Below are 10,995 nucleotides of genomic sequence, written 5' to 3'. Positions count from 1 at the left end.
GTAGGCCAGGTTAGTCTCGAACTCACAGAGATCCGCCTGCCTCTGCCTCCCGAGTGCTGGGATTAAAGGCGTGCGCCACCACCGCCCGGCACTCTCTGTCTTTTTAGTTAAGCCTTTGCTTGCTTCTTTGTCTCAGTGTAGCCCCAGCTGTCCTGGGCATGTGACACCACCACTGGGGTCCAGTTAGTTTTGGTTCTACTAAATTTGAGAAATTTACAATCACCCCCTACACAGACTATACAACAAAATTCGTCAAAGGCTTTTTCATTTTCTTTTTTAATTTATTTATTATGTGTATAGTGTTCTGGGCACCAAATCTCATTACAGATGGTTATGAGCCATCATGTGGTTGCTGGGAATTGAACTCAGGACCTGCGGAACAGCAGTCAGTTCTCTTAACCTCTGAGCCATCTCTCCAGCCCCTTCAAAGGCTTTTTCATTCAGACTTGGTAGACCTGCTCATTGATGGTGTCTTTAGGAGGCAATTTCCATTATATATCCTTTTATTTTAATTAAAACTTTTTTATGTTATGTGCATTGCTGTGAGGATGCTGGATACCTGGAGAGCTAAAACCACAGACAGTTGTGAGCTGCCATGGTTTGATGGGACATGAACCTGGTTCTCTGGGATCCTCTTAACCATTGAGCCATCTCTTCCTCTTTTTTCTTTTTTGAGACAGGTTTCTCTGTAGCTTTGGAACCTGCCCTGGAAATAGCTCTTGTAGACAAGGCCGGCCTCGAACTCACAGAGATCCTCCTGCCTCTGCCTCCCAAGTACTGGAACTAAAGGCATGCGCCACCACCACCCGGCCCATTATATATTCTTTAAAATGTACATATAACCTTTAGTCAATTCAATTTCTGAAATGTTATTCTAGAAATACAAATGCTCCTCCACCCCCACACCCCACCAAGAAAGGGCCTCAATATATAGTTCTGACTGGTTTGGAACTTGCTAAGGAGTCTAGGCTGGCCTTGAACTCACAGAGATCCATCTGCCTCTGCTTTTCTCCTGTGCTAGGACAACCTGACCCAAATATTTTTGTTTTATTTTGTTCTTTTACCTTAGTTGAAGACAGGGTATTGCCTACAGTCAGCCTGGGTTGAGCTGGCACTCATATGTAGCCCATTCTGGCCCTAAATCTTTGACAAACTTTCTGTCTAAGCTTCCCAAGTGCTAGTATTATAAGCCCATGACAATACACATCACAAATGTCAAGTGCATGCTCTCCAACTGAGCTACACTCCCAACTCCTGAACAGTTAAGTTATTTCACTTGCATATTTTTATTTTTGTTTTCTGAGACAAAGGATCTGGTTATGTAGTCCAGGGTGATCTTGAACTCCTACCATGAGTGCTGAGATTATAGGCATGTATCACCATAGCTGGCTTGCACAATTTATTTTATGTCACTCAACCTTCCTTAATCATATTAAATAGTTATACATTATAATGAAGTTTGTGTATGTGGAGGTGCTGTTATTTGAGACATGGTCTCATGCAGCCCATTCTAGTACAATGAACGAGAATGGCTCCCAGAGGCCCATATTTGAGTAATTGTTTCCATGTTGGTGGAAGTGTTTGGGAAGAATTAGGAAGTGTGGCCTTGTTAGAGAAGGTGTATTACTGAGGGCAAGCTTTGATGTTTCAAAAGACTAGTACAAATCCCAGTGTGTTCTCCCTCCAGCTATAGATCAAGATGTGAGTCCTTAACCGTTTCTATGGCCAAATTTTTGTTCCAGCATAATGGGGTCTAACCCCCTGAAACCTTAAGACCAATTAAACGCTGTCTTTTATACATACTTTAGTCGTGGTGTTTTTGTCACAGCAACAGAAAAACAAGCTATGCTGGCAGAGAACTTGCTACGTAGCCAAGGATGACCATGAGCTTCTCATCCCCCTGCTCTAGGTACTTGGAATCAAATGCAAGGCCTCTGAATACTACCAGTTTAACTGTATCTTCAGCCCTGCCGCATCACCTTTTAAAATAAAAAAGCAAAAATACCTTTATGGCTGGGGAAGTTAACTAAGTGGGTAGTATGTTTACCCCATAAGCACAAGGATTTGAATTCGTTTTCTAGAACTAATACAAAATTGCTAAGTGCCGGGCGGTGGTGGTGCACGCCTTTAATCCCAGCACTTGGGAGGCAGAGGCAGGCGGATCTCTGTGAGTTCGAGACCAGCCTGGTCTACAAGAGCTAGTTCCAGGACAGGCTCCAAAACCACAGAGAAACCCTGTCTCGAAAAACCAAAAAAAAAAAAACAAAAACAAAAACAAAATTGCTAAGTGTAGTGTCATACATTTGTAACCCAAGGGGGTGAAGCAGAAACAGGAGGATCCCTGGGGTGTGTTAGCCAGCCAGTCTAGCCTGACTGGTGAACTGTAGGTCAATGACAGACTATGTCTCAAAAAAGTGGATTACATGCCTGAGGATGACACCTAAGGTTGTCTGCTCTCCTCCACATAAACAAGCACACAAGTGCACCTGTACACACACACATACATGTATACATACATTTACAAAACAAGTCACTAGGCCTAGGACTTAAGGATAAGGAACTATGAAGCTACGTATATAGGACTTATACACATTTGTATATGTGCGTAATTCTACATGAACATGAGTAGACCAAATGAACTCACATGCACTGAAGTGTAGTGCAAAACACACTTCACCCTGAGTCGACCAGCACATGTCTAGAAAGTTCCTGCTAAGCCGGGTGGTGGTGGCGCACGCCTTTAATCCCAGCACTCGGGAGGCAGAGGCAAGCGGATCTCTGTGAGTTCGAGGCCAGCCTGGTCTACAAGAGCTAGTTCCAGGACAGGCTCCAAAGCCACAGAGAAACCCTGTCTCGAAAAACCAAAAAAAAAGGAAAGATAGAAAGTTCCTGCTAGCTGGCATTTCTCACAGTTCCCATGGGTAGGCCTTTATGAGCTACTGTTCCACAAAACTCTGGAAAAAGACACTTTTTTTTTTTAGTTTTTCGAGACAGGGTTTCTCTGTGGCTTTGGAGCCTGTCCTGGAACTCGCTCTGTAGACCAGGCTGGTCTCGAACTCACAGAGATCCACCTGCCTCTGCCTCCCGAGTGCTGGGATTAAAGGCGTGCGCCACCATCGCCCGGCGGGAAAAGACACTTTTATAACTAAGAATTTCCCTGAAATTGTTCATTTTCATTATTCCCTTTTCAATTTTTTATTCATTTTATGTTGTTATTATTTTGGTTTGAGAGCAAGAGCGAGACTTAAGAGGATTTCCCCTTACAACCTTACCTTCAGCAGGTTTAGGACTTTCTTGCCAAGATCTAGCTCGAAGTTGGCATAATTGGAACCACACATGTCATAGATAAACACCAATCCATTCCTTTGAGTTTCAAAGCTGTAAACCAATTAAACAAACATTTAATTCAATACAAATATTTCATTCAAAGTTAAGTGAGATCCTTAGATGCTTTTATGACTCAGAAGGTTATTAGAATTATCATCATCATGGGTAGGGAGGAGAGGCGTGTGCCAGGAAGTGTGGGATCAGAACACAACTCCTAAGAGTCAGCTCCCTCCTTTCCTTCCAGGTTCCCAAGCTTATATGAAAGTGCTTTGAGATACTAAGCAATCTTGCCAATCTAGAAATAAATCATTTAATCGTACCATTTCTAGATAACAAGTTTTACACTTATTTGTTTTAGTTTTTTCCAAAGAGGGTTTCATGTAGTCCAGGCTAGCTTTACTATGTAAATCAGGCTTGCCTCAAACTCAAAGCAATCCCCCTGATTCACTCTCCTTAGTGCTAGGATTACAGGTATGAGCCATCCCAAGGTTATTATTTTGCATCCTCATCTTTGCCTCCCTCCTGTAGCCTCCATACCATCATACTTCTACAACATTAAAGAGGGAAGTACCAAATCAGAAGTAACCTGCCGATTATGTGTGTATGAAAATACTTCAAAATTCACTAGTTCCAGGACAGGCTCCAAAGCTACAGAGAAACCCTGTCTCCAGAAAAAAAAAAAAAAAAAGGAAATACTTCAAAATTCAGTTCATGTATGTAAATTTAAAATTTGTTGTATATCTAATATATCTCAGGATCAGTGAATTAACTTTCTAAAAAGCAAGAAAAAAAAAACATTTCTTTCTAAAATGCACAGAAGTTTTTCTGACAGAATTTATTTCTACTAGCCCCTAATGTATTAATATTAATCTTGATTCCTTTTTCATAACCACACAGAAACTATCATTCAGGAAGATCACAGATGCTGTCAATTGAGGCATAATTACCAAGTAGATTATCTAGGTCTAGAGAGTTTCCATTTCTCCACAAGCTCAACTAGGGACATTTAAAAGAATTACAAACTTTCTTCTCAAGATAGGGGCCTAAAACAAGTCAGTGATGGGAAAGAAATGAATTAAGAAGGAACTACAGGGCATAATGATCCAGGTTCTACAGTCTATATGGAATTTCTCATCCTCTGAAAACAGGGAATGCTGCAGAACATAAAGTGCTTTCTTGTGTGCACTATGCAGTGTCACAATGATAGCCAACTGCTTCCCTAGGAAGTTTGACTCGAGCTACATGCAACAGGAGATATCTCTATGAAACTCAAGCTAGCCTCAAACTCACACTCCTACCACATCAGGCTTTAAGGCAATACTGTGTCTGACCCCCATAGGCTGTGGTCAGAGTTTTTGTTTTGTTTTTTGCTCCCTTTTGGAGACAGTCTCTTCTCACAACCTAAGCTGGCCTCAAAGTTATAGCATCTTCCCCCACTTAAGCGCTGACATTAAAGGTATAATAGGTCAACAAACCAATGGTTATTTTTTTATCTTTTTTTTAAAACTTATTTATTAATTATGTATAATCCCTGCAGGCCAGAAGAGGGCACCAGATCTCATTACAGATGGGTGTGAGCCACCATGTGGTTGCTGGGAATTGAACTAAGAACCTCTGGAAGAACAGTCAGTGCTCTTAACCTCTGAGCCATCTCTCCAGCCCCTCCAATGGTTATTTTTAATTTCCTTCATATGTATGAGCGTTTTGCCTCTATACATGTATGTGCACCACATGTCTAGTAACCACAGAAATAAAAGATGGTGTCAGATGCCCTTGGAATTGGAGCTATCAATGGTTGTTGGGAATAGAGATCCAGTCCTCTGATTAGCCAGTACTCAAAACTGCTAAGTCATCTCCCGGCACCCCAACCCCCGACACACTCTTTTTGTGAGGCAGGAAATCACTTTATAGCTCTGGATAGCCTGGAACTCACTATGTAGATCAAGCTAACCTTAAACTCACAAAGACCCACCAGTCTCTGCTTCCAGAATGCTAGGATTAAAGGCATGTACCAACCCAGCTGGCTAATTATTTTTGTAGTACTGGGAACACAGGGCAATAGGCAAGCTAGGCAAGCACTCCAAAAGCAAGCCACATAACCCCAGCTTCCAGATTAGCTTGTTGTTTTGGTTTAGTTTTTATCAAGACAGATTTTTCTCTATGTAGCCTTAGCTAGCCTGGAACTTACTATATAGACCTTGCAAACCTCAAATTTGTGGTGATCCTCCTGCCTCTGATTCTTGAATGCTAAGATTGTGGATACCACTAGGCCTGGCTTGGTTTTTGGTTGTTTGGTTGTTTGGTTGTTTGGTTGGTTGGTTGGTTGGGGGGTTTTATGGTTTTCAAGACAGGGTTTCTCTGTGTAGCCTTGCTGTTCTTGTTTATAAACTTTTTTTTTGGTTTTTCGAGACGGGCTTTCTCTGTAGCTTTGGAGCCTGTCCTGGAACTAGCTCTTGTAGACTAGTCTGGCCTCGAACTCACAAAGATCTTCCTGCCTCTGCCTCCTGAGTGCTGGGATTAAAGGCATGCGCCAACACGGCCCAGCTAGCTTTGCTGTTCTTGAACAAGCTCTGTAAAGCAGGCTGGCCTCAAAACCAGAGATCTGCCTGGGCCTAGCTTGTTTTATCTTTGTTTTTCCATACTAGAGAAAGAACTTAGGGTCTTCCACATGCTAGAGAACTAGCTACCCCTGTACATCCCCAGGTTATCCCAGGGGTGGTGGTGGTGGTGGTATTATTATTATTATTATTATTATTATTATTATTATTATTATTTCATGTGTGTGTTTTGCCAATATGTACATGGAATGTACTAGGACTGGAGTTGTAGATTGTTATTAGCCACCACGTGGGTGCTGGGAATTGAACCTGGGTCCTCTAGAAGAGCATCCAGTGTTCTTAATTTCTGAGCCATATCTCTAGCATCCAGAGGGTTTTTTTTTGTTTTTTTTTTTAAATATTTATTTATTTATTTATTCATTATGTACACAATATTCTGTCTGTATGTTTGCAGGCCAGAAGAGGGCACCAGACCCCATTACAGATGGTTGTGAGCCACCATGTGGTTGCTGGGAATTGAACTCAGGACCTTTGGAAGAGCAGGCAGTGCTCTTAACCACTGAGCCATCTCTCCAGCCCCCAGAGGGTTTTAATATGAACAAAAACCAACAAACAGATGACCTAGGTCTGGTGATACAGGCCTATAATCTCTGTTATTTGAGATGCTGAAGCAGAAGGACAGCAAATTCCTATCTGGACTAAGCTAAAGAATGATTTCAAGCCTAGCCAGGGCAACTAAGTCAGACTATATCTCAAAGTAAAATGTTAATAATATTTTTCAAGAAAAAAAAAAAAGGGGGGCTGGAGAGATGGCTCAGAGGTTAAGAGCACTGCCTGCTCTTCCAAAGGTCCTGAGTTCAATTCCCAGCAACCACATGGTGGCTCACAACCATCTGGAATGAGGTCTGGTGCCCTCTTCTGGCCTGTAGACATACACACAGACAGAATATTGTATACATAATAAATAAATAAATATTAAAAAAAAAAAAAAAGACAGATTAGGATTTAGCCTAATGATAGCATATGGATGCCTTATATTAACACACACACACACACAAGGAATCAACAGAGTCTCTTTCCTCTATCCTCAATGTATTAACAACTGTTAGGAATTGTCTTTCTCAGCTTCTGTTAATCCTAAAATAGGCAAGGGGATGAAAACAAAGAGTACCCAGCATCAGGATGGTGCTAAGAATAAACACTCGTGACAACATGAGGTATTTTCTACTCAGAGGCTGTCTAGGCTGTATCCTAGAGACATGGTACGAGCACTTCTGAATTTCAACAATTTAAAACTGTCACTTTCCTAATGAGGTAGATAGTGCTCACCTGTCCACAGCTCTGTCCAGCAAGTAAAACAAGGCCTGAAGTACCACGTGTTGGACGGACTTGTGAGGATGATGTAGCCTGGCAGTGAAAAGGGCAATGGAGGCTCCAGTTGGATCTCGAACATTCTAAAGCAAATAAACAAGAAATATTTAGAAATCAAATAATAATTTAAAAAAAAAAAAATCACAGCAATCTTTTAGACTTATTATCCTGGATAAAGAGTTGACATATGATGAGAACAGCTACTAACAAAACTCCTTGATTTGTGTCTGTTCTTCCACAAAGGGAAAAATGTTATCATTACCCATGACTGATCCTATCAGCATTTCCTAGAACCATATTCTCGTAGCTCTGAAAAAAAAAAAATCACATTTTCTTCAATTGCAGAGCAATCCAAGGATAATTCTGCACTGGATTTGTAACTAATTTCCCAGGCAGGATGGAGAAAAACAGATCAAGATAATGGTTTCTGTGCTACCTTAAACATATTATTACATATTCATCTGAGAGACCAAGAGATCTCTATAAACGAGAGCTTCCATTAGGTAAGGGTATGCTATGCTCTGACACACTGTTAGCCTTCCCAAGATGCTGACCAACAACTTAGATGGATCAATGAAGAAAAATGTTTACATCTACTACTCCAAAGCTCAATAATTCAACTATTATTAATAACTAGTAATTTTCAATTAGTAATTATTCAACTATTAGTAGAATAATTTAGTAGCAAAATGTGTTGATAAGGAACCTAGGCACAAAAATCCAAATAGGACAAGAGAAAGTAACAAAGCCAAGACAGGCTCTAAAGACTTACCAAGATGGTAAATTTTCCACTGAGGATCTCAGAACGGAGAGGTTCCTCATGAGGTTTCAGCTTCACAATGCCTTCCTTCCTTCTTGTTTCCTAAAAAGGAAATAATAAAGAGATGAATTAATATGGAAATACGATATATCCAGAACAACTTTACATAGCTCGGAGCTAAGGCACGTTAGAAATATAAATGAATTGTGAATTCCTTTGTAACATGCCTGCACTCCAGAGCAGTTAACTGTTCCCACAGTTTTGTCCAAAGCTACCTTACCGGTAACTCTTCTGATGCCTCCAATAGTCACCCTAGTTGGTCATTTAGAAATCTCTGTTTCGTCAGGCGATGATGGCACACGCCTTTAATTCCAGCACTCGGGAGGCAGAGGCAGGTAGATCTCTGTGAGTTCGAGACTAGCCTGGTCTACAGAGCTATTTCCAGGACAGGCTCCAAAGCCACAGAGAAACCCTGTCTCGAGAAACCAAAAAAAAAAAAAAAAAAAGAAAGAAAAGAAAAAGAAAATGAAAGAAAAAAAAAAAAGAAAAGAAATCTCTGTTTCTAGTGCAGATTTCTTTTCTGCAGCCCATGCTCATATTCTATCTGCTTAAAAGACAGACATGTCTATTTGGATATCCCACAGGCACAGACAAATTAAAATTATGTCCTTTCTACCATGAACCCACCCCACTTTCCTGTCTCCTAAATTAATGAATGCCAGCATGATCTTACCTCACCCGTCCCACTCCTCTCCTCACACACTGGTTTAAGCAGCTCTGCCCTATTTTTCTCCACCTCACCTGACATTATGTGCTTAATAACACTGCCATTCTCTCTCCTTGTAAATTTGACAGTCCTTAAACTGACCTTCTGGCTCCAGGGTAACAGCTGAGACACACTCTCCAAAAACCACAATGTCAAAATCTTTCTGGAATGCAAATATGGAAACCCCTACCATGTTGTTTGTAATACTAATGGATTTCTGAGGCCTTAACGACCTGGCTTTATTGATCTGCGCTCTCAGTCTTTTACCATACCTTGACTCCTACTAAACATTCTGGCTTCGCTAAATTTTACTTTCCAGCACTGGGCATCTGAACTTACAGTTTCTTGTATTTTGGTTGTAAACCTTTAACAGCTAAGTTATCTGTCCAGCCCACACTGCTTTCTTTACTATACTTCACCAGGGCTTGATTCCTACCCATCCTTTAGGTGTGGTTTTTTGGTTTTGTTTTGTTTTGGTTTTGGTTTTGGTTTTTCGAGACAGGGTTCTCTGTGGCTTTGGAACCTGTCCTGGAACTAGCTCTGTTGACCAGGCTGGTCTCGGACTCACAGAGATCCGCCTGCCTCTGCCTCCCGAGTGCTGGGATTAAAGGCGTGCGCGACCATCGCCCGGCTTTTTTTTTTTTGGTTTTGTTTTTGAAACAAGGTGCCACTATTCAGCCCTGGCTGACGTAGACCTCAATATATAGAACAGGCTTGGCCTGGAATTCACAGAGATCAACTGCCCCTGCCTCCTGAATGCTAGGATTAAAGGAGGCACTATGTCCAGCTAGAAGTTATTTCTTTTAGGAATGCTTCCTTTGCTTAGCTAAATGCTCTTCCAGAGTACTACTCTCTTATCAGAACACATCTGTAAGTGTATTTACTCCCTCTTCTAGGTAGCAATCACGGCACTGTTAGTATTGTAACTATGTAGTCAGGCATGATGGTGCACGCCTTTGGTCCAGCACTCAGGAGACAGAGAAACTCCATGAGTTTGAGGCCATCCTGGTCTACATAGTGAATTCCAGGAAATAGAGAAACCTTGTGTCAAAAAAAAAAAAAAAAGAAAGAAACAAGGGGTCTGGAGAGACGGTCAGTGGTTAGGAGTACTGGTTATTCTCCCAGTGGATACAGGTTCAATTCCCAGCACCCACATGACAGCTTACAAATGTCTGTTACTCCAAGTCTGACACCCTCACATAGACATCAATGCACATAAAATAAAAAAAATATATTTTAAAAATTTTAAAAAAGTAACTTCTAAGAACAGAACTTAGCTAATATCTGTTTTTCTTTTCTAGAGTTAATACCCCCTTTCTTGAACAGCTCTCTCTAAGCTCTTCAGTCATCAGAACAGCAGCTTCGTAAAACTTCAAAGGACCTCAAACACCTGTGAAGTGTACCAAATAGGTCAGCCAGGAGGCAGAGAAGAGCAAAGATTCAGACTCCGAGGAGGAGTTGTCACAGGCTGATACCAAGGAATTTCCTTAGCCTCCACCATCGCAGCAAACTCTGGGTACATACAGAGTGTTTCCAGGAGCTGGCCAGTCCAACCTCAGCTCTCCCAGCTGCTGGACGCTGATCCAGTGTGTGTGAGGAGAGCACAAAGAACAGCAATACTTAGCTCAACTGCTACAGACCACATGACCCACGTACTCTGTAGGAGTGAAACAACTCTACGGCACGAAGCACATCGAACTTTCTGGCCATGAGGAACTTGACAGCCACGTTCCAAGAGAGTGGAGAAACATTGTACTGAACTGTCCACTTGTTGATCTCCTCAAGAAACTGCTTGGTAGCCTGTTTAATAAACAAAGAAAGAATAATTAGTAAGAAGAGAACATATTTTGGAAATATAAAAGAGACAGCAGGCAAAGATTATTATTTGTTCCCCAAACAAGACTCAGGTACATATGAAGTTTTAGGCCAGTCTGGGCTACATGAAACTCTGTCTCAAAAAAAAAAAAAAAAAAAAAAAAAAAAAAAGATGGTTTAGCATGTAAAAACATCTGCCACTAGTTCAATAGCCAGGTCCCACATGGGAGAAGGAAAAGAAGATCCCTGAAAATTGTCCTCTGACCTCCACATGCTCGAATGAGTACACATACAAATAAATAAAAGGAATTTTAAATTTTAATGTAAAAAATATTTTAAGCCGGGCGGTGGTGGCGCACGCCTTTAATCCCAGCACTCGGGAGGCAGAGGCAGGCGGA

General features: G+C 41.3%; 1 protein-coding gene across 1 annotated transcript in view; it reads right to left on the bottom strand.

Annotated features, from left to right (window-relative positions):
* Nucleotides 1-10,995, bottom strand: part of Ptpn9 (protein tyrosine phosphatase, non-receptor type 9) — an 80,077-nt gene that overhangs the window by 33,836 nt on the left and 35,246 nt on the right. Inside the window, exons 2-5 of the mRNA XM_005347523.2 lie at nt 10,439-10,582; nt 8,029-8,118; nt 7,215-7,339; nt 3,273-3,378 (exon numbers count right to left, since the gene is read on the bottom strand). Of these exons, the coding sequence (XP_005347580.1) occupies nt 3,273-3,378; nt 7,215-7,339; nt 8,029-8,118; nt 10,439-10,582 (465 nt within the window). The remainder of the gene's footprint in view (nt 1-3,272; nt 3,379-7,214; nt 7,340-8,028; nt 8,119-10,438; nt 10,583-10,995) is intronic.

The sequence above is a fragment of the Microtus ochrogaster genome, chromosome 5 (assembly GCF_000317375.1).
Source record: "Microtus ochrogaster isolate Prairie Vole_2 chromosome 5, MicOch1.0, whole genome shotgun sequence".
Taxonomy (NCBI): domain Eukaryota; kingdom Metazoa; phylum Chordata; class Mammalia; order Rodentia; family Cricetidae; genus Microtus; species Microtus ochrogaster.
This window is presented reverse-complemented; position numbering and strand designations above follow the sequence as displayed.